A 22,873-nucleotide genomic window follows, 5' to 3' on the forward strand; every position below is an offset into this window, starting at 1 on the left:
CGGGGGGTGTTCGGCTCATCCCTATTCTGGAGTATAAATTGTATTGTTATGGGACGGCGTTTTGTACAGAAGTGAGAACTGTCTGAGGTCTTTGTCTTCAGAGGAATGGATCCTGTTTTCTGTCTTTATTATGATCAGGACAAAACATTCCATTCATAGATTTGCAAATATGAAATATGGGATATAAATAATTAGCATTTTCATTTTCAGCCAGCAGGTGGAGCTGAAATCTCTTTTCCACATGTTTACCTGCCTGTCCTTCCCGGATCACTGTACAATCCATGTTATTTACAGAGCTCAGTAGCTCAAGCTTCAATTTCCCTTCATAACTGAATGACTCAGAGGAGGGGGAGGAGAAGTAGATTTCTGAAACCCACCGGAGGGACCTCACTGCACATTGTGTGAAAATTGAGGATGAATTGATCTGTGGTGTCTGTAGCTACAGAGGTCAGTGAGGTCTCGGTCACACGTGTGTCAGTACCATGTCATTATGTGACATTTATTCAGCATTTCTAAAGCCTGATAACCACCTTCCATGCCTGCCATGAATATTACAATGGCGGCACACAGTGCTGGTCACACAGGAGCGGTAGCGTTGTGTCATGTTATAAATGAAGCCGCATGTCGCTGTCATGAGACATCCACGCTTGTCAGTCGCCTCCATTCATTTCATGGTGATGTCCAATAATCGCTGGGCATTGGAGGACAGACAGCGGAGGCTCCGGTATCCCAGAATGCACTGGGAAATAATAGAGAAGTAGGACAGAGCAGCTCCGGTCACTTCTGGTTGTACAGAACAGCCGTGTGGTAACTCCAATAGCTTCTGTGTGCCGGCAAAATCCCCAACCAGCCGGCAATACCGACAGTGCCAGGCAGGAAATGTGTCACTGCACAGCCAAAAACCTCTTCCAATTATATATACTAATCAGCTGAACACAGAAGGATTCATCCACAAAATCCAACACCAAATACATAGAAAGACAACTGTGCAGCACTACAAGTGAGACTCCCTAAACCTAAAAATAGGATTGGTATTTCAAATGTTTAAACAATCCACACGTGTTTCAGCACAATTATACAGGAATATTACAATGTTAGAAAAAACAATATAAGTAAGATATTGTCAAAGTGCCCAATATTGCAGCATGATGAGTGAGACAACCCAAACTTTAGCATACTATGTACATCAAAAAACCTACTTTGTGGTCAGCCACTTATGATTGGTGATGTGCAGTGACACCTCCCTTACAGGATAGGTATAAAGATAGCTGTGCAGCGCTAGAAGTGAGACTCCCTAAACCTAAAAGTGTTAATATTTACACATTTTAAACAAACGCAAATATACATGATGAAGCCCCGCCTAGGGCGTAACGTGTAAGGTGGAGACGTCATCACGCCTGTCAGATACACTAGGAGAGCCAATGCTATACTGTTATGAAGGAGAGGAGGGTCGCCGGGCGCTCTGTGCATTCTTACATGGATATATTGTGATTCTATGTGAGGATATATTACATGTTATTATTAATAAACTATTAATGACCCGAGTATCCCAGCTATTGTGACACATACAAATAAAACAAATGTGGTAACAAGTCACCAAGCGGGTATTATCCTCAGACCGGGAAATCTGTCCTCCAGGGGGCAGGAGAGCGATAGTGAGTATGATGACATGGCGGCTGGTTTTCATTCTATAGAATTATTGTAATATATCCGAAATCCACATATCAGAGGAGATCATTTCCTCTACATCACTTCCCCTTTAGGCTCCTCCCACTAGAAGAACAACCCCTCCCCCGGACATTTCTCCAGCATTCTTATAGTGTTTTCAGAGCTTGATAAACACAATGAAGACACATGATAAATGTCATAGAAGTGTTACTGAGCATTGCTTCCTTCTACATAATCATCAGACGTGTGAGCGAGTCCTAAGGGGGTCTATTCCATCCTATTTCCTGCTTGTTAGGAATATGGATGGTCATTCCATATGTACAGAGCCTGGTCACTGTTCTACTATAAGGGGAACCCCAAATCCCATGGATGAGATTACAAAGAGAAAGATTCCCTCAGAGAGAGGAGAAGACATGAGAAGAGGACAGGTGATGGAAGATTCTACATGGGTGAGGATGGAGGACACCCAGAGATAGAAGGAGACACTGAGAGACGGGAACAATCACAAGACGTCACATTTCCCCATCACGGCACATCACACATTTCTCTTACCATAATTTCTGAATTTTACTCTCCGGGTTCATCAGAAAGGAAAGAGAATCCGACTTCATATTATATCCTGAAGAGGAGGAATCTTCTTCTTCTGCTTTGTCCTCTCCCGGACAATCTTTACTGGGAATAGTACAACCCCAAAATCTAAAATCCAATAATGAGATAATAATTATCACCAAGAATGTATGACCTCTGACCCCAAGAATAACAATGTAACCCCCAACATTTTCCTTCCACATGGCTGCCTTCCCTCCGGCTCTACAGCCTCATACTGGACCTGATGAGGACTTCTCATTGGTGGCTATGAGTGGTCTTTGAAGTCACACTCCAGACAAAACTTAAAGGAGGCCCCTGATATGTATACGGGGTCTCCGGCCTTCCTACACAGGGGTCTCCATTCAGCTTCTGGGAAATCCTGGAACACCACTTTGGTTCCAGATATAAAATGCAGTCCAGACATTCCCATCTCCGCCCACTTCTGCAGACAATTGGCCCCTCCAATGTTGGGATGATGATGTCACACCCCTGACATTATTTCCCTCCCCCACATCTCTGAACACGAAGCTTTCCCTCCAAATGTTCTGTGTGATAAATGGTATAATTGGGGCAGGGAAAGGGTTAATGCGATGTAAATGATGTGATTGTTCCCAGAAGTTGTGTAGAAGGTGATATGTGGGAACCACCATTTAGCTCTGGTTCACACAGCACAACATGAAAGTCGCAGCCACTTCCAGCTTGACTTTGCTCTACAACTTCCCGGCGACCAGGTGCGACTTCAAAGTGACTTTACTGAGAAGCATTCCTATGTGACTTTGATGATCCGTGTTTATAGCGTGTTTTATCACATGACAAAACCTGCGTCTGATAACCGTGATTGGGGCGTCATTAACAATCAGGCTGCATTTACATCTGCATGATTCTGAATGCACATCAACCGCCAGAAATTGTGTGCTTTGCCGCACGTTTCAGAAATGCGCTGCGACCGTGCGTCACGCTTGTACTGCAAACATGGCAAGGTGAGCACGATGCATGTTTCCAAAATGTGTGGCAAAGCATGCGTTTTCCTGCAGGTTGTTGGGCATTCAGAAATGTTCAGATGCCAACGAATGGTATCACAAGTGCAGTGTGCGGTGTCACTCATTTTCAAAATGCACAGCAAAACATGCGTTTTCTTATGGGTTGGCGTGCGTTCAGAAACATGAATATGCAGATGAATGGTAACACAAGTGTGATGTGCATTGCCACACAAAACACGCAGAAAAGCATGCGTTTTCTTGCGGGTTGCCGTCAGTTGTAAATACGTTTCCATTCATTCACATCTGTACATTTCCAACTGCACAGCAACCTGCAAGAAAATCCATGCTTTGCTGTGCGTTTCATAAATGTGCGACAATGTGCGTCACACTTGTGTTATTATTCATTTGCTTCTGCACATTTTTGAATGCATGGCAGACCGCAAGAATACATGCGCTTTGCTGTATGTTTCAAAAACGCACAGAAAGGAGCATTGCTTTTGTGTTACCATTCATTTACATCTGCACATGCGTGGCGTGCGTTGCTGTGCATTTTTCAGACGTATAAAAAAGCGCACATTTTCTGTGTGGGTCGCCTCGTATTCGGAAACACGCAGATATGAATGTCGGCTGATTGTTAATGACACCCCAATCACAGTTATCAGACGCATGTTTTGCTGCCAAGATGCATGACGCTCCATGACTGAGAAGATTCTTGAGCTACTTTGGGGTGTTTGTTGCATGTCGGGCAGAACATTCCAGTGAATGGGCTCCCTATACACAATGTGTGATTACACATGAAAAATACACAAATAATGGAAGTGGGAATGTGCGTTTCCTCTACGCTCAGGTGTGACTGGGATGTGATTGGAGGAAGATTTTAGGCAGCAAGGATGGCCAGGGAGGAGAGGTGGGGGGTAAAGAAGCCTCAGAAGTCGCAGCAAAGTCTTAAAGATTCAGACAAATGTGCGACTTTCTGGTGATTTTACATTGAAGTCCATGGGAGTCGTGCAGCACAAGAATCGCACAAAAGTAGTGCAGGAAGTATTTTCTTTTGTTGCACTGACTCAAATCACAGCAATTAAGACAACACCCAATAAAATCTTTGTGTTTTCACCTGACCTGCGACTTTACATGTCATCAGAATGTTGCTGGAAAATTGCTGTAGTGTGAAGCAGGGCTTAAGGCTGAGGAAAGTGTGAGTTCCCAGGACTTCTAACAAGTGTGGTAGATGGAGAACATGTCTGATAATCACCGTTATACTGTATGCAGGTTCCTGCCCATTCTCTGAATTCAGTTAGGATATCCTCACACTCACTTACCCGACCTCCTGACTCCTGTGTAGGAATGGAGATAGAAGTTTCTGGCACTCTGGATCCACAGTGAGACCTACAAAATATAAAGACTGAAAACTTTCTTTCTTCAAAGTCTTCAAGCAATAGTTCAGCTGCTTGGAATAATTCCTGTTTATCCACAAGTGATCAGTATGTGAGCCCCACAGCAACAAATCTGTACAACCCGACATGACACTCCTAATGAAGTCCTCATCCTGAGTCTCATACAGACAGAAGATGGTCTGAGTATAGAAAGTTTGATCACTGCCCTTCTTGGCCCATTTTCTCATTGCAGGTTTGGCTCGGAGTGAGATGGGGATTCCTGTGACCTCTGAGAATGTCTTCACCTGATTTTCATTTAAGAGACCAAACAGGAATTGTACAGATAATGATAAATGTGAGTAATCTGAACTGAGGCCACGGAGTGATTTCCCTTTACAGATCTCCGGGAGGAAAATACGTTTCCTAAATCCAAACCAACCATCATCCATCCCATAATAGAGAGCAGCAAGGAACTCCTGTACACTCAGGTGGATGAAGCTGTAGCAGGTCTGGTGACGGACGTCCCAATGAAAGATGTTCTCATTCAGAAATACAGACTCCACCTCATCCAGAGAAAGTCCATGTCTTTCTAGATCTTTCTTCTCAAATAAGATTTGTTGGTTCAGAAGTCCCTGATTGGCCAGAGCACACAGCTTCTTCAGACAGGTTTGTTTCCGGTGTACAGACTGCTCCTTCTTGCTGTGATGGGTTAGTAAAACCTCCAGGAAGAGAAGATAAATTGAAGTCGTTGTCTTACATCGAATTACATCCAAATCTTTTCTTATTTCTTGTGTCATTACAGTGCAGACAATCCAGCATGTGATGGGGACGGCACACATGGTGTACACAACGTCATTGTCTTTTATTATACTGAGAACCTTGTCTGCATCTTCTTTATTTCCATAGAATTTATGGACATATTCCTCTCGATCGTCCCTTGTAAATCCCTGGATTTCCACATTGCGAGAATCCTTGATGAATGTGTTAAGTTTCTCCATGGCCAGTGACCTTGTGGTGATGATCAGAGAAGAGTCTGGGAGAACATGTCCCCTGAGCAAGCTTTGGAGAATTATTTCTTTGTGGGTTTCCATAGAAATGTCAGGACAACCCTCAGATTTCTCCTCCAGAGTCCACCTCAGTTCATCAAACCCATCAACTATGGTGAGAAGTCTTCTCTGACTTCCAGGATCCTTCAGAATAGACACCAGGTCATCTGAACTCAGTCTGCAGGTTCTGGATAAAAGTCCCACAAGACTTATGTTTCCAGGGATGGTGTTGATTTCTCTACAGCTCAGATAAAACACAAAATCAAACTTGTCTCGGTAGAGATCCCCAGAGGCCCAGTCCAGCATGATCTTCCTGGAGGTCATTGTTTTTCCAATCCCAGCAGGTCCTTGTAACACCACAATCTTAGGGATGAACCCACATTTATCAGGGTCAAAGAGGGCCTGGATTGTGGTTGGGGATCTTTTCTCCATGATCTGTAGATGTCTTCTGCCTGAACCCATTATTTCTTCTTCTTTTCCCTCTTTATTCTGGGGTCCCTTTATCATCAATAAATTGGTGAATCTTTCCTTTAGATGAACACGGGAATTATATTCTAGAATCCTCTGGAAATTCTCTTTCATAGACTCGCTGTGTTCCTTACTGAGGTCTTTATGAGAGAGAAGAGAATATTTTATTCCTCATACACACATGAAACAATATTTATAAGACACAGTTTGAAATATTGTATTCTAACCATAAACCCGAAGAATGGAACCCTAAAAGGAGATATCCCATGAAATACAGGAGGACTGTGGAAGCATCCAAACTATGGACACATCATCAAGACCAGAGGCATGAATAGAACCTACAGGGCTCCAGTGCAAGAAACCATGAAGAGCCAATATGACTGCTGTGGCCCTTTCCATCAGTTCCAGGCCCTTTTCTCCAAGAGTGGGGCTCTTCCCTCTGAGGCAGGGGCTCTTTCTCTAGCCTTTTCCACCTGTTCCTGTCATGGGCCCATTACATCCCTGGTTCAGACTGCTGAGACTCATCATGTGACTTGCAACATGAAGTTGCTGGACACGTCAAAACACATTCATTTCAATGAGTAAATCAGAGTGGAAAGGGGTCTAGGCGCTACCTATCATAGCTAAATAAATATGTGTATATACCCTATGTGTACAATAAATAGGGAAAAATTCAAGTGAGAGAAGTGAAAAAAGTTTCAAGTGAGAAAAGTTATCACCACACCGGGAAGACACAGAGGAATATTGTGTAGAAAATTATTTCATATAGAGTTATGTCCAAAGACGGACTACATAGAAATACTGAGTATAAGTGCCTCTAGTGAGCAAAAAAATTAATTGTATCCAAATTCTACATAGGTGTGTGGCCCGTAGAAAAAACTCTAGTGAAGTTTCAGAGGATAAAAGTAAAGATACTCCAATAGTGGTTGAGCCACATGTGTATGTATAGTGAATAAATTATGTGCAAAAAACAAAATAAATTAGAATAAGGTAAACAAAATAAACATGAATAAGACAAGCAATCAGTGTTATACTAATATGCGACAGTGCAAAAAATGTCAAAAAACTTTTCGAAAGAAACTCCTGTATCAGAGGGGTCCCCCTTGGAAGTCTCTTTCCACACCAAATGTGCAGAAGGGTGTGCAAAAATAGGTGCAAATAATGCGGAAAAAATTCCAAAGGAGGTGCAGCGGTTATACTAAAAGCATAAGTAAATTACTAAAAAACGTCCTACACAGACAGTAAACATCAATCCTTTAAAAGGGCACAGGGAAAAAAACACACACACAGTCCAGGATAGATACAGTCGAAGTAAAATTTCAATTTCAGGATCTTCCAGTGTTAACAGGTAAAAGTGACTGGTGCTCAGAACATGAAGAAATTCAGGTGACTTCGTGCTCACCCCCTCAGATCCCCACTCACCAGAACTATGTGCCCACACGGGGCATTCAAGCCTTCAGTATTACACAGTGTGAGATCCGATTGTTCCACAGGTGGGCACGTCCGGAAAAAAGAGGGGCACATCCAGCAAACCTCCACTCTCCACCTATATCACCTTCTTTAATACGTGGACTAGTATTTTCAGCAGAAGGTACTTTACCAGAGGATCCTCAGAGAGATAATAATAAAAAAAGGGGTCTCATAGTGCAGTATCTTCAGAAAAAAGTACTTCTTTCAAAACAGATGATCAAAAAAGTTTTGCTCAGAAAACGTATTCCCTCAAGGGATAAATGTTTAAAAGTTTTTTTTATTATTATTAAGCCAACAGGAGGAAAACAAAAGCAAAAATAAAAGAGTATATATATATATATATATAGCTAGCTTTTCTTAAAAACACCAGCAACAAACACAAAAAACAAAAACTGAAAAACGACAAAAACCCCAAACAGCAAAAAACAGCAAAAAACCCCAGGTCAAATATATGTATTTGGTCCCAGAGTCACAGTTCCAGACAGATGGTACAGAGAAAAAGTAAATAAAATAAAAATGAAAAAAATGGAAAAAATATAATACAAAAATAAATAAATAAAAAAATTTTAGTAATAAAGGTTGTTCAAACTCATAAACCAGGGCAGGGGCATATGATGCCCTCTAGGTGGCCAAAGAGATCTATATATGGCCAAAGAGAGCCCTTGGGTGATATATCCCCTAAACCCCTGGGGTCACTGTATATGGAAAAAACGTGACACCTTAGGGGAAGAGGAATTTACTCACCACTGGTAAAGTACTGGTAAAGTACCATCTGCTGAAAATACTAGTCCACGTATTAAAGAAGGTGATATAGGTGGAGAGTGGAGGTTTGCTGGATGTGCCCCTCTTTTTTCCGGACGTGCCCACCTGTGGAACAATCAGATCTCGCACTGTGTAATACTGAAGGCTTGAATGCCCCGTGTGGGCACATAGTTCTGGTGAGTGGGGATCTGAGGGGGTGAGCACGAAGTCACCTGAATTTCTTCATGTTCTGAGCACCAGTCACTTTTACCTGTTAACACTGGAAGATCCTGAAATTGAAATTTTACTTGGACTGTATCTATCCTGGACTGTGTGTGTGTTTTTTTCCCTGTGCCCTTTTAAAGGATTGATGTTTACTGTCTGTGTAGGACGTTTTTTAGTAATTTACTTATGCTTTTAGTATAACCGCTGCACCTCCTTTGGAATTTTTTCCGCATTATTTGCACCTATTTTTGCACACCCTTCTGCACATTTGGTGTGGAAAGAGACTTCCAAGGGGGACCCCTCTGATACAGGAGTTTCTTTCGAAAAGTTTTTTGACATTTTTTGCACTGTCGCATATTAGTATAACACTGATTGCTTGTCTTATTCATGTTTATTTTGTTTACCTTATTCTAATTTATTTTGTTTTTTGCACATAATTTATTCACTATACATACACATGTGGCTCAACCACTATTGGAGTATCTTTACTTTTATCCTCTGAAACTTCACTAGAGTTTTTTCTACGGGCCACACACCTATGTAGAATTTGGATACAATTAATTTTTTTGCTCACTAGAGGCACTTATACTCAGTATTTCTATGTAGTCCGTCTTTGGACATAACTCTATATGAAATAATTTTCTACACAATATTCCTCTGTGTCTTCCCGGTGTGGTGATAACTTTTCTCACTTGAAACTTTTTTCACTTCTCTCACTTGAATTTTTCCCTATTTATTGTACACATAGGGTATATACACATATTTATTTAGCTATGATAGGTAGCGCCTAGACCCCTTTCCACTCTGATTTACTCTATGTTTGTTATATCTCACACCCCTTTGGGGTTGTGAGTCATAGGGGCGGCGAAACCTTTTTTCTCCTTTTTTCTCTTTTATTACTGTTTAGTGTTTTTTCTAGTGCACTCACATATACCACCTAGCGCGGCTGTGGCCTTTAGAGACCACTTTCCACATAGTTCTTCATTTCAATGAGTGCTGTCCTAATCAAGGTGACTCAAGTAGCAGCAACAAAGAAAAAGGATCCTGCAATACCTTTCTGTGACTTTGGTGCGATTTGAGTGCCATAGTGCAATGTTAAATCACAAAATCGCAATCAAGTCACAGGGAAATTGCAAGCAAGTTGCAAATCTTTGGGATCACAGCAGTGTGAACTGAGGCAATGTTCTGAAGTGGGCCCCTTTCCTGCCATGTTGGGCCCCCCTACAGGCCTGGTCTCCAGTGCAATCTTTGTGACTCTGGTAGTACCACCACTGATCCAGACTACAACAGAACAAAATGTTCATCCAGAAGAGATTTCATATCAAACGCAGATGTCCTACTAACCTGATGATCTGCTGTCATGTGTCGTCTTCTTCAGTTTAGCTGGAAATAAGATTAGGGAAGTGATTAGTCCTGACAAACCTCTGAAATGTATAAAATAATAACTAAGGGAGTTATTAGTGTAGCAGATCCTCCCAGACACCATCATCCCACCAACCCTCTGTAGATTGGAGTCTCTCCTCCTCCAGGTGATGGGGAGAGTCTTTGTTTTGGTAACATCTCAGCACATTGCAGTGACATGTGACCATGGTGGGGGGGACCAGAAAAGCCCCCAATTCTCTATCCAGGGATTACAGGCACACACCTAGAATCTGGAGCCGTGACTCCTCTTTCTGATGGAGGTTCAGGTGGATGCATGGGGCACAAGGCTCAGAACCCCCCGAGCAACAATCATGAGGGTCTCCAAGGAATACAGCTTTAAATATAAGTTCTGTATAATAGACAAGTGGCTGTGATTGTATTGCTTTGCTCGGCATGCTGAGTGATGTCATTATGTTATGGTGACTGCCTGCCGGTGTTCTGGCATATAGCATCCGTCCATCAGATAGTGCCCGCCCCGTACTGTGCTGGCGCAGCACTTGTGCAGTATGGAGCAGAAGGAGATTCGGAAAATCTCCGAAGATGAACGGTGCCTGTGCCATGAGTCGAGGTGCTAGCCCCACCATCCAAGTGGATATAGGGCTGCAAATATTAGAGGGCCTCTCGTGGGCTCGCTTCGCTCGCCATGCTTCGGGCTCGGCCTCGCTGCGCTCGGCTATTTTTATTCTAACTCTATGTCTACTTGGATGGTGGGGCTAGGACCTGGACTCACGGCGCAGGCGCCGTTCATCTTCAGCTATTTTCAAAATAGGTGTGTCCTGTGTACTGCCCATGCGCAGTACACAGCAGACACTATCTGATGGGGGACACTATGTGATAGGACACCGGCATCCTGGAGAAGTGTTACTCTGCTTCCCTTTTACATGTTATTTTCTTCTGTAAACTCCCTCAGTAAAGATTGTTTAACCCCTTAGTGTTAAATGTGAAGTACTTGTGCGCTGCTATGGACCTCACAGCCAACCAAAAGGAATATGCAAAGGTGCAGCACTAATTAGTGAAAACAAATTGGTAAAAATCAGTGACAAATGTGTATAAATTAAACAGTGTGATCACTGAATAATACAAAACAGCACATTAATAAAATCACATGCTGTTATGTGAACAAAATCCATAAAGTGCAATTAATGCTCCACACAGGGCTGCTTATAGGCCAGTACAACTGGCCCTGTTGTACCGGGCCCAGCCAGCAGGGGGGCCTGGGCAAGCTGAACAGATAAATAATGTAATAAAAAAATCCTCCAGCCATGGCCGATCAGAGTCCATCCAAATCAACTACCAAACCCCTGCCCCCCCACCCCCTGGTTATTTTTCATGTTTTTGTTTTTTGTGCAGATAGCTATCTGCAGACTAGGTGGCAGCAGGGGAGGGACTATTTCCTCTATTTCGGGCATGGAAGAATGCCTCTTCAATGCCAGCTCCTCATGCTGGCTCTGTCTCAAGTCCCAGCCAGCGCGTCCTCTATAGTGTTGTCCCCCTGGCATCGCGGAGTGATTCCTCTCCCTCCTCATGAGAGAAGTATCAGTGAGGCGAGCAGGAGCGGTAGAAGACAAAAAAAAAGCAGCTGGCATCATCGACATTGCATCTGACTGGAATCGTTTGTTGGCACTCCAGTCCAGGCAGCAGCAGGATCAGGGAAGAAGTGCCTCGTGGGGCCCGGCTAAAAATTTCACAGGTGTGTGCTTGCTTGGGGGGTTAGGAGGGAATTCAAGATCTACTACTACTGCAGCAGCATCTATACATTATGGTATTGGCGGCATGGGCGCCAAATTGTGCTGCAGACAGTGCCACCCATGACACTAATGCCATAACGTATGTGCTGTCTGCAGAGACAGTGCAACCCATGCTGCCAATGGCATTATGCAGGTAGCGCATGCGTTATGGCATTAGCATCATGGCGCTGTCTGCAGCACATTACTACATTGGTGGCATGGCATGGGTGGCACTGTCTGCAGCACAATATGACATTGGCAGCATGGGTGCCACTGTCTGCAGGTAGCACATGCCTTATGGACCATAAGGCATGGGCTGCCTACAGAGACAGTTCCATCCGTGCCGCCAATGTTGTAATGTGCTACAGACAGTGCCACCCATGCCACCGATAACATAATGTGGTTCAAATAGTGGCGCCAATGCCGTAATGTGCTGCAGACAGTGCCAGCCGTACCTCCAATGCCGTAATGTGCATGTGCTACAGACAGTGCCACCCATGCCTATCACTTGTAACAAACTTGCACTTTGTTTCAAGGTGGGGTTTGGGGAGGGGCCAGGGGTGGGGCTGAAGGAGGGACCGGGGGCAGGACCAGGGGTGCAGCTGAAGGGGGCCGCGTCAGGTAGGCTGTACGGGGGCCCCATCATTTTTATCAGCGGCCCTGCCTCCACACAAATAATATAAAACAGTGGCTTCATCAATTCCCAAACTAATACATGAAAGAAAAGTCCATAAAGTGCAAATGCTCCAAACAGGTTGGCAGTGAAAAGATCCCAGATCCAAGGTGAATCCCACCAAAGTGAGTATCAAAGCCTCTTAGCAGCTGCAGATGACTACCATAAAGATAGTCTCACCAAGCATTAGGGAAAAGATTCAAGTCTCCCCCGCAACCTATAATGCCTTCCACAGCTGAGGAAATAACTATGGTAGCGAGAAAAAGTTAATTAGGAGTTTTTTCAGAATTTTTACATAAATGGATCCAGCTTCAATAACCCCTACATGGGTATCTGGCATAGCATATAGGAAATGCTGTGATTGGAAAAGTTGGAGCCTGACTGCATGATCTATCTTGGGAAACAGTATCAGTATATCAAGCCTATATGCTATGCAAAATACTCCTGTAGGGGTTATTGGCGCTGGATCCATTTAAGTAGAAATTGCCGTCATGGTACGTCGGTACCATAAAAGGCCACTAGGGGGCACGTCCGTGCCCTCTGCTCACACATGGAGCCGAGGTGAGTGCCTGGCAGTCACGATCACCGCTGGGCTCTTGCAATCGCTTGGGGCACACCGAGAACCGGGATCTGTGTGTGTAAACACACAGTTTCCAGTTCTCTGAGGGGAGAACAGACAGATCTGTTAATACAGAGTATGAACAGATGATCTGTCATCCCCCCTACACAGTCCCCTCCCCCTACAGTTAGAACACATACTAGGACACACTTAACCCCTTCACTGCCCCCTAGTGGTTAACCCCTTCATGGCCAGTGACATTTTTACAGTAATCAATGCAATTTTATAGCACTAATCACTGTAAAAATGCCAATGGTCCCAAAAATGTGTCAAAATTGTCTGACGTGTCCGCCATATTGTTGCAGTCCCGATAAAAATAACGAATTAAACAAAGGCCCCAATGGGTCTATACAGATCCTTTATGGCATTTCACATTCCACTCTCGTCTCTTCTCCTTATAGCATGAACCCAGGGATGTGGTATATGGCTCAGTAATCAGGGATAAATATCCACTATGCTGTATTAGATCTCCTCCTCTCCTCCATTCACAGGCCATACAAGACAAATAAGAACTCCATAGTGTAGTCATTTCACAGAAGAAATGGTTTTATTAAAACCTAATACCTTATATCTAGGTTAAAAGCAAGCAGTGTCGTTACAATCCCTACTTCCTGTCTCAGCCGTGATGTCACTGACTCCCCCTACACATTACATCACTGGTCACATGACTTTTTAAAGGATAGGGAGACAGTTGACTGATGTCGGGCTAAGGCCCTTTTCACACTGACGAGTTTTTCAGGCGCTACAGCGCTAAGAATAGTGCCTGTATAGCGCCTAAATAAAGCGGGTCCTTTCACTCCAATGTGAAAGCTGGAGGGCTTTCACACTGGAGCGGTGCGCTAGCAGGACAGTAAAAAAGTCCTGCTAACAGCATCTTTGGAGCGGTGAAGGAGCGGTGTATTCACCGTTCCTACCCATTGAAATCAATGGGACTGCGCGGCTATACCGCCGGCAAATCGGCACTTTGCGGGCCAGTTTTAACCCTTTTTCAGCCACTAGCGGGGGTTAAAACCCCCTGGCCAAATACCGCTGCTAAAACAACGGTAAACCAGCACTAAATATAGCGCTGCTTTACCGCCGACGCCCGCACCGCCCCAGTGTGAAAGGGACCTCATGAAGCCCATAGGTTACTATGGAAACTTATAAATAATATCCCAGGAATCACATGTCCTGACAGCCACTGGTGGAATTACAAAAAACAACCCCCCAGTGGTCAAAGACGAACATTAAATCTCAAAGATGTGTTTAAAAAATGGCGCAAAATATTAGGGTGAACTGCAAGTCATTATAAGACATTTATTTATTAAAAAATGTCACTAAAATAAAAAACAACAAAAAGCCAAAAAAGGAAACAAGAATAAAAATAAATAAACAATGCAATGAAATTAAAAATAAAAAACATAAATAACTGTTGTTGCGTAAAAGCTAATGAAATCTAGTGGGGAAATTGTCTAACTACACCCAATTCAGCCTAACCATTGATAGAGGTCAAAACAGCGCCATCTAGCATTAAAAATACCTGAAATAAATATAAAAACACCAGAAAAAAAAATGTGTAGGGACTAATGACATCTAGTGGGGAAATTAAATAACACCCAATTTAACCATTAATGGAGGCAAAAACAGCGCCATCTAGCTTTAAAAATACCTGAAATAAATATCAAAATGCCAGAAAAAAAATGTGTAGGGACTAATGACATCTAGTGGGACAATTAAGTATAAACACCCAACTTAACCATTAACAGAGGTAAAAAAACAGTACCAGCTAGCTTTAAAAATACCTGAAGTAAATATTAAATAAAAAAAACAGTAGTTGGAAATGAAACAATTGAGGTCAAATTTGATATTCATTCCCTGGGGATGGAACAAATTTAACTCATAGATCCATTTAGACTCACTTTTACATAATTGGTTGACCCTAAGCTCCCTCTCCAATGGGGTTTACATTTTTCAATAGCCCAAAATTTTAATACTATGAAGTCTTTTGATGTTGTGCAAAATGTCTTGAGACACCATGTTTGCTGAAGCCTTTATGAATATTGTGAATGTGTTCACATATCGTCTTCCACATGGGACGTTTGGTTCTCCCTACATACTGCATCGAGCAAAGGCACCGGAGGACATAACCCACGCCCTCCATCCTACATGAAATGATGTCTTTAATGGTTTATTCTTTTCTAGGAACACTAGAACAAAATCTTTCACCTTTATTTACTATTATAGTTGGTGTTCCTACAGGTATAACACCTTTTACAGAAAAAAATACTTTTCCTTGAAAAAAAGTAAAATTACTGGACAACTTGGGGGGTCTGTTAAATTTTTGGAAATACTATCCCCTAACGTTAGATATAAATAGAATGACAGGTTATTTTAAGGCTGCATTATACCATTATGGTGGAAGGGCGCTTATTAGCACAAGAGTATAGTGGAATATCCACTTCAATTTCATTAATAACTCAAGTTCTTTAATGAAAAGGGTCTTAATCTGTTTCCTTATTCCACATAAAAGACTTTTCACCAAAACATCTAATATGATGAATTTAGGAAAGGGAGCTGGGCTCTACCTTCACTTCTAAAGAATGACAATGTGCTATCCAGTCAGGTTTTTGCTATTCCCATTGTGGAAAACATTGGGAAATAATGCTAAAAATAATTCACAGAAGATATTTAACCCTTGTGAGGCTGTCCCGAATCTTCCCTCTAGAACCCAATACCTGTTGGAGACAATGTGGTACAAGAGTCAGTATAACACACATTCTATGGGACTGCGAGACTGTGTGCAGTTTCTGGAATGAGGTTTTTAAATAAATTTCCAAAGCAACTGGCTTTTTCATTAGACCCACCCCTCACCTTGCCCTATTCAAACTCTCTACTCAAATACCAACCCAACTTTAGAAGTATAATAATACATATTCTTATAGGTGCACGTCTGACTATAACTGCAGGATGGAAATCTACGATGACACCTAATATCAATGAAGTAGTACAAAGGGTTAATGTCCAATACTCTTATGAAAAACACTTTGTTGTCTATTCTAATAATTTAGGCTTTTTCTTATCACAGTGGACACCATGGACTTCACATTATACAGATGAAAACTAATATTACTGACAATCTTTACAAGCATGTATGTAACCAAGCAATCCTCAGGTTGTGGTACAGGTTTTGTTTCTTTTGTTCTTACATTATTATTTTTCTTCAATTTTTTCTGCATTAACTCATATGCAAAAATCATTATGGAAATATGCAATTATACATAAAAAGCCCAGAGGATCGCTGCACTTAAAATTTCTCTAGTGAAGGAAAGTTCAAACAAACATTACATGATGTGTAAGTTCATTACGTTTTGTACATCCTTATATCACAGGGGGAGAAATGGTTAGCACGTTGTAGAATCCTCCCTTATTTCTACAGAAGCCTTCAGCTTGTTTAAAGAGGAAGTAAACCCTGATGAGCTTACTTCCTCTTTCATTCCCTGCAAAGGTAAAGAATAATGGACTACTATGCATCGCATCGCATAGTAGTCCATTATGTGTCACTTACCTGACACAGGAGCCAGCAAAGTCACCGCTGTCCCCTGTAGTCTGGCGCATCCATCTTCTCGTGGGTCTCGCTGCTCCGCCGCTGTCATTCGGTGAAGCCAGGGTGACGTCACTCCCGAGCATGCGCGCCGCCACTCGCGGCATATCGCCGCTGACCGTGGCGCACTCAGCAAGTCGCACTTGCGCCGTAGACAACGATGCCTGTCTTTCGGCAAATATCTCCTAAACCATGTAGGTTTAGGAGATATTTCTTGGACCTACAGGTAAGCCTTAATCTAGGCTTACCTGTAGGTCAAAGTTGGTTGTAAGGGTTTACAACCACTTTAATCTGTCAAAAAGAAACATCTATACAATGTATCACAAGCTAGACATCACATCAAATGAATTATAACCTAAATAAACAGATATAAATCCAGATCTGTATTCAACCCCTTAGGGGCAATAGTATCAAGAAAATTAATCCAATGTACTTCTCGCTTTTTTAAAATGGATTCTCGGTTACCACCCCTCCTATTCTTATTGTTCCCCTCCAGCACCATGAATTTTAATTGAGAAATCAAATGTCTTTTCTCCAAAAAATGTCTCACTAAAGAGAACTATATCAATTTATCTCTGAATATTTATGCCTTGCTATCCTATCTTTAACTTTCTGAATGGTCTCTCCAATGCAAAGTAACCCACATGGACATTTTATTACATACATGACATCTGACGATTGGCAAGTGTAATAACCTTTGATTTTACTATCATACCCTTTATGTGGATGGGATATACTCCTGCCTTTTATCATGGAGTTACACTGTATACACGTTAGACATGGGTATGACCCTGTGTTACGGGATCCCAAAAAAGGTTACTAATGGGCTAGGAGGGGTATATTGGTCAGATCTGACCAATCGATCCCTTAACATTCAACCTTTTCTATATGAGGATAAGGGGGAGCTTGTAATTCACTAATATTCAGATAATTCTCTCTTAATAAACCCCAAATGTTTCTTAAAGATATTATGGATACAAAGTGAATATGGATGTATATATTCAATTATCAATCTATTGCTTAGACCATACAGGTGTACGTAGCATCCATATAGTGAAGTAGGATGCCCATGCTCTCGCAACTTGTGGGTGTCATAGAGGAACCATTTGCTAAAAAAAAAAAACTTGTAAGCTACTGTTTATCATTCAATGCATTGCTTCTGTTGTAAGATTTTATTGTTTAAACTTCAATAAAAAACATTTGAAAGAAAAAGGACTTGATGTTTTACAATTTTTGATAAAAAGAAAACAAAGAAAAATGAGTAAACTAAAACAACAAATATGAAATTTAAAGAAGAATTGAAACCACATAGCAATATAACCCAATTTATAACACTTACTAATCAACTTATCAAAGTTCTGGAACAAAAGGACTTAGAAGTCAAACAAAGGAAAAAGAAAAAAATATCTTAGAGACACCATTGATTATAAACAGGACCAGGTGTTTAAATGGCAACTCCAATTGCGATGAGGGAACCATGCATCAGCCAACACTACACCAGAAAGAGAGGTGAGGCTAACCTCTCCACATCGGGATCAGAGGCAGAGGTCACCTGCACCTCCTAAGACAAGAAATAAGGGGTAACAGCAGGCACCTAGGACCCCCAGACCTTGGTGGGGGAATAAGGGCAACCAAAAACCCTGGCTCAAGTCTCCAAGAAGACCACACTGGCATAATTAATGTAACAACTATGGGAACAACAATGGAAACAACTGTGGGAATAATTATGGGAATCACAATGGAAACAATAATTTTCATAACAGTAGGTATTAGAATAAACCAAGGAATCCACAGTACCACAATCATGGAAATCACTATAATTATTATGATGACCCAAGAAGGAGCCCATTGCATATAACAGATATAACATAACAGATTTGAACCTCTGAAGAACAGCTATGAAGAAGAGACTCCTCTGCCTTTTTTAGATCAATGGAGGCATGAAAGATCCCCGCCTCGGAAGGAAGGGATGGGAGATCAGAGAAGAAGTCCAAATCCAAGAGGGGATGCAGAGCAGGATGGAAGGTCCAAAAGAAAAAGAGACTAATAGGTGAAGGAGTGTTCAATATAAGTGGGGTTGAACTGACTAGGAATGAAATGAAAGTATTATGTGAAGGGCTGAAATTTGCTCCAAAACGCAATCTGAACATATTTGATACTTGCATAGATATACAGAGGTACACAAGGAAACTGAATATCCATAAATATTTCCTGAATAAGTCGTAATAAATGATTAGGAGGAAGGCTAACAAAATAGTAATTTAGTAATAAGACCAACTGATAAGGGGGCATTGTAGTCCACTCAAAAGACTTCTATAATAACAAATTGTTGGGACAACGAAATGATTCAAATACCTAAAATTAACGGGAAATCTAACTAGGAAGTACAAAAAAGCTTCAGAGAGGTTTAAAAAAGAACACTATAAATGAAAAGGAGATACTTATTACCCAATACTTTCAGAGTTACGGGGTATTTATAACATACCAAAATGACATTATTATTATACAGGATTTATATAGCGCCAACAGTTTGCGCAGCGCTTTACAACATGAGGGCAGACAGTACACTTACAATACAAATCAATACAGGAGGGACTAGAGGGCCCTGCTCGTTAGAGCTTACAATCTATAAGGGAGAGTCAAGTTGAAACAAAACATAATAACTGTGGGGGATGAGCTGATGGAGAAAATGAAAATACAGTTGTTAGGTGGGGGTAGGGTAGGCTTCTCTGAAGAGAAGGGTTTTCAGGAATTGTCAAAAAATCTAATAAAGTAGGAGATAGGCGGACAGATTGGGGTAGGGCATTCCATAGGATTGGAGAGGCTTTGGAAAAGTCCTGGAGGCGAGCATGGGAGGAGGTGATGAGGGTGCTAGAGAGCAGGAGGTCTTGAGAGGAGGTTGGTATTTAGAGACTAAGCTAGTGATCTAGCTGGGGGCGAAATTGTGGATGGCTTTGTACGTAGTTGTTAGTATTTTGAATGTAATTATTTACCCAAGCAGAAGCCAGTGGAGGGATTGACAGAGAGGAGTAGCAGACACAGAGCGATTGGTAAGGTGGATGAGTCTGGCAGCAGCATTCATGATGGATTGACGAGATGATAGATTATGTAGAAGTAAGCCAATGAGAAGGGAGTTGCAGTAGTCGAGGCAAGAGATGACCAGTGTTGTGGAAATTTGATTGTATAACATTTTATTCTAGAATGTGTGTTTTATAGATTGACATCTGTCTCCCTGTGTCTGGTTTAATCAAGGAGCGCTCTAACAGAGCACACTTGGGTCAAATCGAGACCAGTGGTGTAAAAACGGTCAGTATGAAAACCTTCTCATGGGATTTGAGATGTGTTCTCTGTGTCTGTGGATGTTTGTTGGTTTGTAGGTACCAAGCGCAATGCGCTGGGCTTCTTGCCTTCAAATGACTATGCGCATTAGAGAAGCAAAGTCCACATAACAAGATAAACATATTATTTTATCTCTGTGTGGCTACGTTATCCTTTTGGGTACATATCTACTTTAATAAGAGGACATTGGTATCTGCCTTGTTGATATACTCGTACCGTATATTAACAACACCAGTAGCAATGTGCCCGCAGATTGTCTCAAGCCTGTAAGAACCATTAGAATGAGCTCACTCCATATTGTTTACTTTTAAACAGTATTGTCTGTGCTCCATGCTGACTAAAAGGGGGTGTGTGCACTTTCTCTTGTGAGTGCCCTCCCCTTTAATGCATGTGTCATTTCCTGTGATGTCATTTTCTGTACTGAGGAAGTGCTTGCCTGTTGTGGGCAATCACTTCCTGTTTGTCATTCTTTTGGAGATAATAAAAGGCAATGCTGGGCCCCCGGGGGGGGGGCGGATAAGGATAGAACTGAGAATGTAAGAAGGATGGTCATGTCTGTTCATTGGCATGAATGGGTTGGAAGGTAAGCTAAAGTATTATATCATTAAGATGGAAATGGGTGCTTATATGAGTACAGTAGATGTGGCTGTGTGCATGGCATACAGCCAAATTGCTACGTCAGATGGCGGGCCAAGTATTTATGGACCAAACAGAGCCCCCCCTCTGCACAGGCAGAAAGGGGGAGAACAGATCCCGGTCCAGGACATCAAAACGTTGTTGTCCTGAGACAAAAGGGGTACGTCTTCTCTGCCTGATGCATTGGAGAGGTCCCGTTTTGCAAAAAGAACACATTTTTCATCTTTTTGAGATAATTCTGGAAGTTTGATTGCATGTGTGCGTGTGTGTATGTGTGTGAGAAGGTGTGTGTGATTTGGATCAGCTTGAGTGTATCTGTATGGAAACTGCATGTTGTGTAACTTGTTGTGTAAGTAACTGAATGAGAAATGGATACATTTTGATTTTTACCTATGTATGGAACAAGTAGTTTGCATGAGTCTTGTAGAGCCGTTTGTAACTGCAAGTTTGTGTGCCATGTGGTCTGGGGGAGGGGCAGCCAAACTAGCTACCCCTTGTTGTGGACAATAGGAAATGTTTTGTGTGGAACGGACTACGCCCTGTGGGAAGGGAAATTACGTTCTGAGCAATCGCTGTATGTCCCAATGGCTTGTTATGGAAGCTGATGCCAGAAAGCTGATGCCAGAATTGAACTTTGTTTGGGAAAAGAGGCTATGTTTGAGCTGGCCTGGGATATATTGTGTTACATTGTGGTTTTATGTGGTGTTTTTGTTTAATTGGATAACATGTGTTACTAAGTGTGCATTCTCAATTGTGTGGTAAGATTACATACTTTTCAGTGGAACTGTTCCTAAACTGTGTGTCTGTTTAAGTGTGCATTTTCAAATGTGAAAGTTTGTGGGGAGAAATGTTGGTTTTGGCGGGAAAAAAAATCAACATTTTGTCGTAGCCTAGCTTTTGTTGTCTGCCATGTGACCAGGGTTGGTGGCCATTTTGAAAATCTCTGAGTCTTCCTATAGGGCAGTGTTTCTCAAATCCAGTCCTCAGGCCCCCCCAACAGGTCATGTTTTCAGGATTTCCCTCAGATGAAACAGCTGTGGTAATTGCTAAGGCAGTGAAACTGATCAAATCACCTGTGAAAAATAATGGAAAACCTGAAAACATGACCTGTTGGGGGGGCCTGAGGACTGGATTTGAGAAACACTGCTATAGGGGAAGGTGCAGACACCATTCCCTTATGTGGGAAACCATGTGACATGAGCCACCATCTTGTTCCTGGGCCATGTGGTCTGGCCCATCACCTTCTCTCTAGGCACCATTTCCTTTAAGTGAATTCTATTTTCGTACTTTTTACATGATTTTTCTGTTAAGCCATTGCATTTTCTGTAGTGAATTTTGGTTTTCAGTAGAAATCTCTACTTTGCACTGGGCTTCAGTGGATAGTGAAACTAGCTTCAATTGAGTTTTTGTACACAGCGGTGTGTGTTATTTTTATTTTACAAATGTATGGGAGTTTCTCAGAGGGCAATTCATTGTTTTTTTTCTAGGCTTGTATTGTATAGCCTGCATATGGGGCTAGGCTCCCCCTCCCTTTTCCTGTAACATTGATATGTAAACAAACTCGTTTGTTCGGTTCATGCTACAGTATTTTGGAGACACAGGAAGTTGGTGGGAGGAGTCGGGGGTCTTCTGACTCATGTTTGTTAGGACAATGGGAAAATACTGGCGTTTGAAAGAATGTTTTAAATTTTAATTTCATTTTTTTCAAAGGTTTATACTGTAATACAGTTTTGGGTAGAGAGCAAACAGGAGGCATCCATGTTGTTTATTGTAATATCTAGGTACAGAGAGAAGCCACATTGTTCTGTAGAGTAAGCGGGCGCAATTGTGTTTTCTGTGCGGCTAAATCTGGCGAAGCAGTGTATGGGCGTACAAAGGAAACGCTTGTGTATGCATACACTGTGAGGGGTAGAGACTTAATTAGGGGGTGAGAACACCTTGGATGGGGTTTCTAGTTGGGGGACTAGCTGTAGTCCGTCGATCCACCGCAGAAGATGGCACCTGGCAGTGGTCCCCAAAGTAGCTGCAACGGTTTCCCTGGACACAGGTGTAAGACGATAAGCCGATTCGAATCCCCATGGGCACTAGGAGGTAGGATTGGAGGCTTCCCACAGTTAGATGGCTGCACAGTACATAAAGAGCCTAGTTTTGGGGCTAAGGCCATAGACCCCTTTAAAGATTGACATAGGTGGCCCAGGGATACTATTTTGGGTATTCCTCTGGAGTTGATGTAGCGCGACTGCGGCTTCAGAAATCTGTAATGGGGAGTGTGTTGATGGATGTGTTGTACTTGGTTTTGTTATTCCCAGAGGAGGAAC

At 42.2% G+C, this 22,873-nt stretch overlaps 1 protein-coding gene across 5 annotated transcripts in view; it reads right to left on the reverse strand.

The window, feature by feature from the left end:
* Positions 1-22,873, reverse strand: part of LOC143963515 (NACHT, LRR and PYD domains-containing protein 3-like) — a 182,835-nt gene that overhangs the window by 91,788 nt on the left and 68,174 nt on the right. For all 5 annotated transcript variants that reach the window (XM_077473171.1, XM_077473167.1, XM_077473168.1 and 2 more), the window contains exons 4-6: positions 9,904-9,942; positions 4,556-6,263; positions 2,221-2,364 (exon numbers count right to left, since the gene is read on the reverse strand). In XM_077473171.1, the coding sequence (XP_077329297.1) occupies positions 2,221-2,364; positions 4,556-6,263; positions 9,904-9,942 (1,891 nt within the window). The remainder of the gene's footprint in view (positions 1-2,220; positions 2,365-4,555; positions 6,264-9,903; positions 9,943-22,873) is intronic.

The sequence above is a fragment of the Lithobates pipiens genome, unplaced genomic scaffold, assembly GCF_037356315.1.
Source record: "Lithobates pipiens isolate NorthernLeopardFrog02 unplaced genomic scaffold, aLitPip1_a1.2 Scaffold_8, whole genome shotgun sequence".
NCBI classification, from domain to species: Eukaryota; Metazoa; Chordata; class Amphibia; order Anura; family Ranidae; genus Lithobates; species Lithobates pipiens.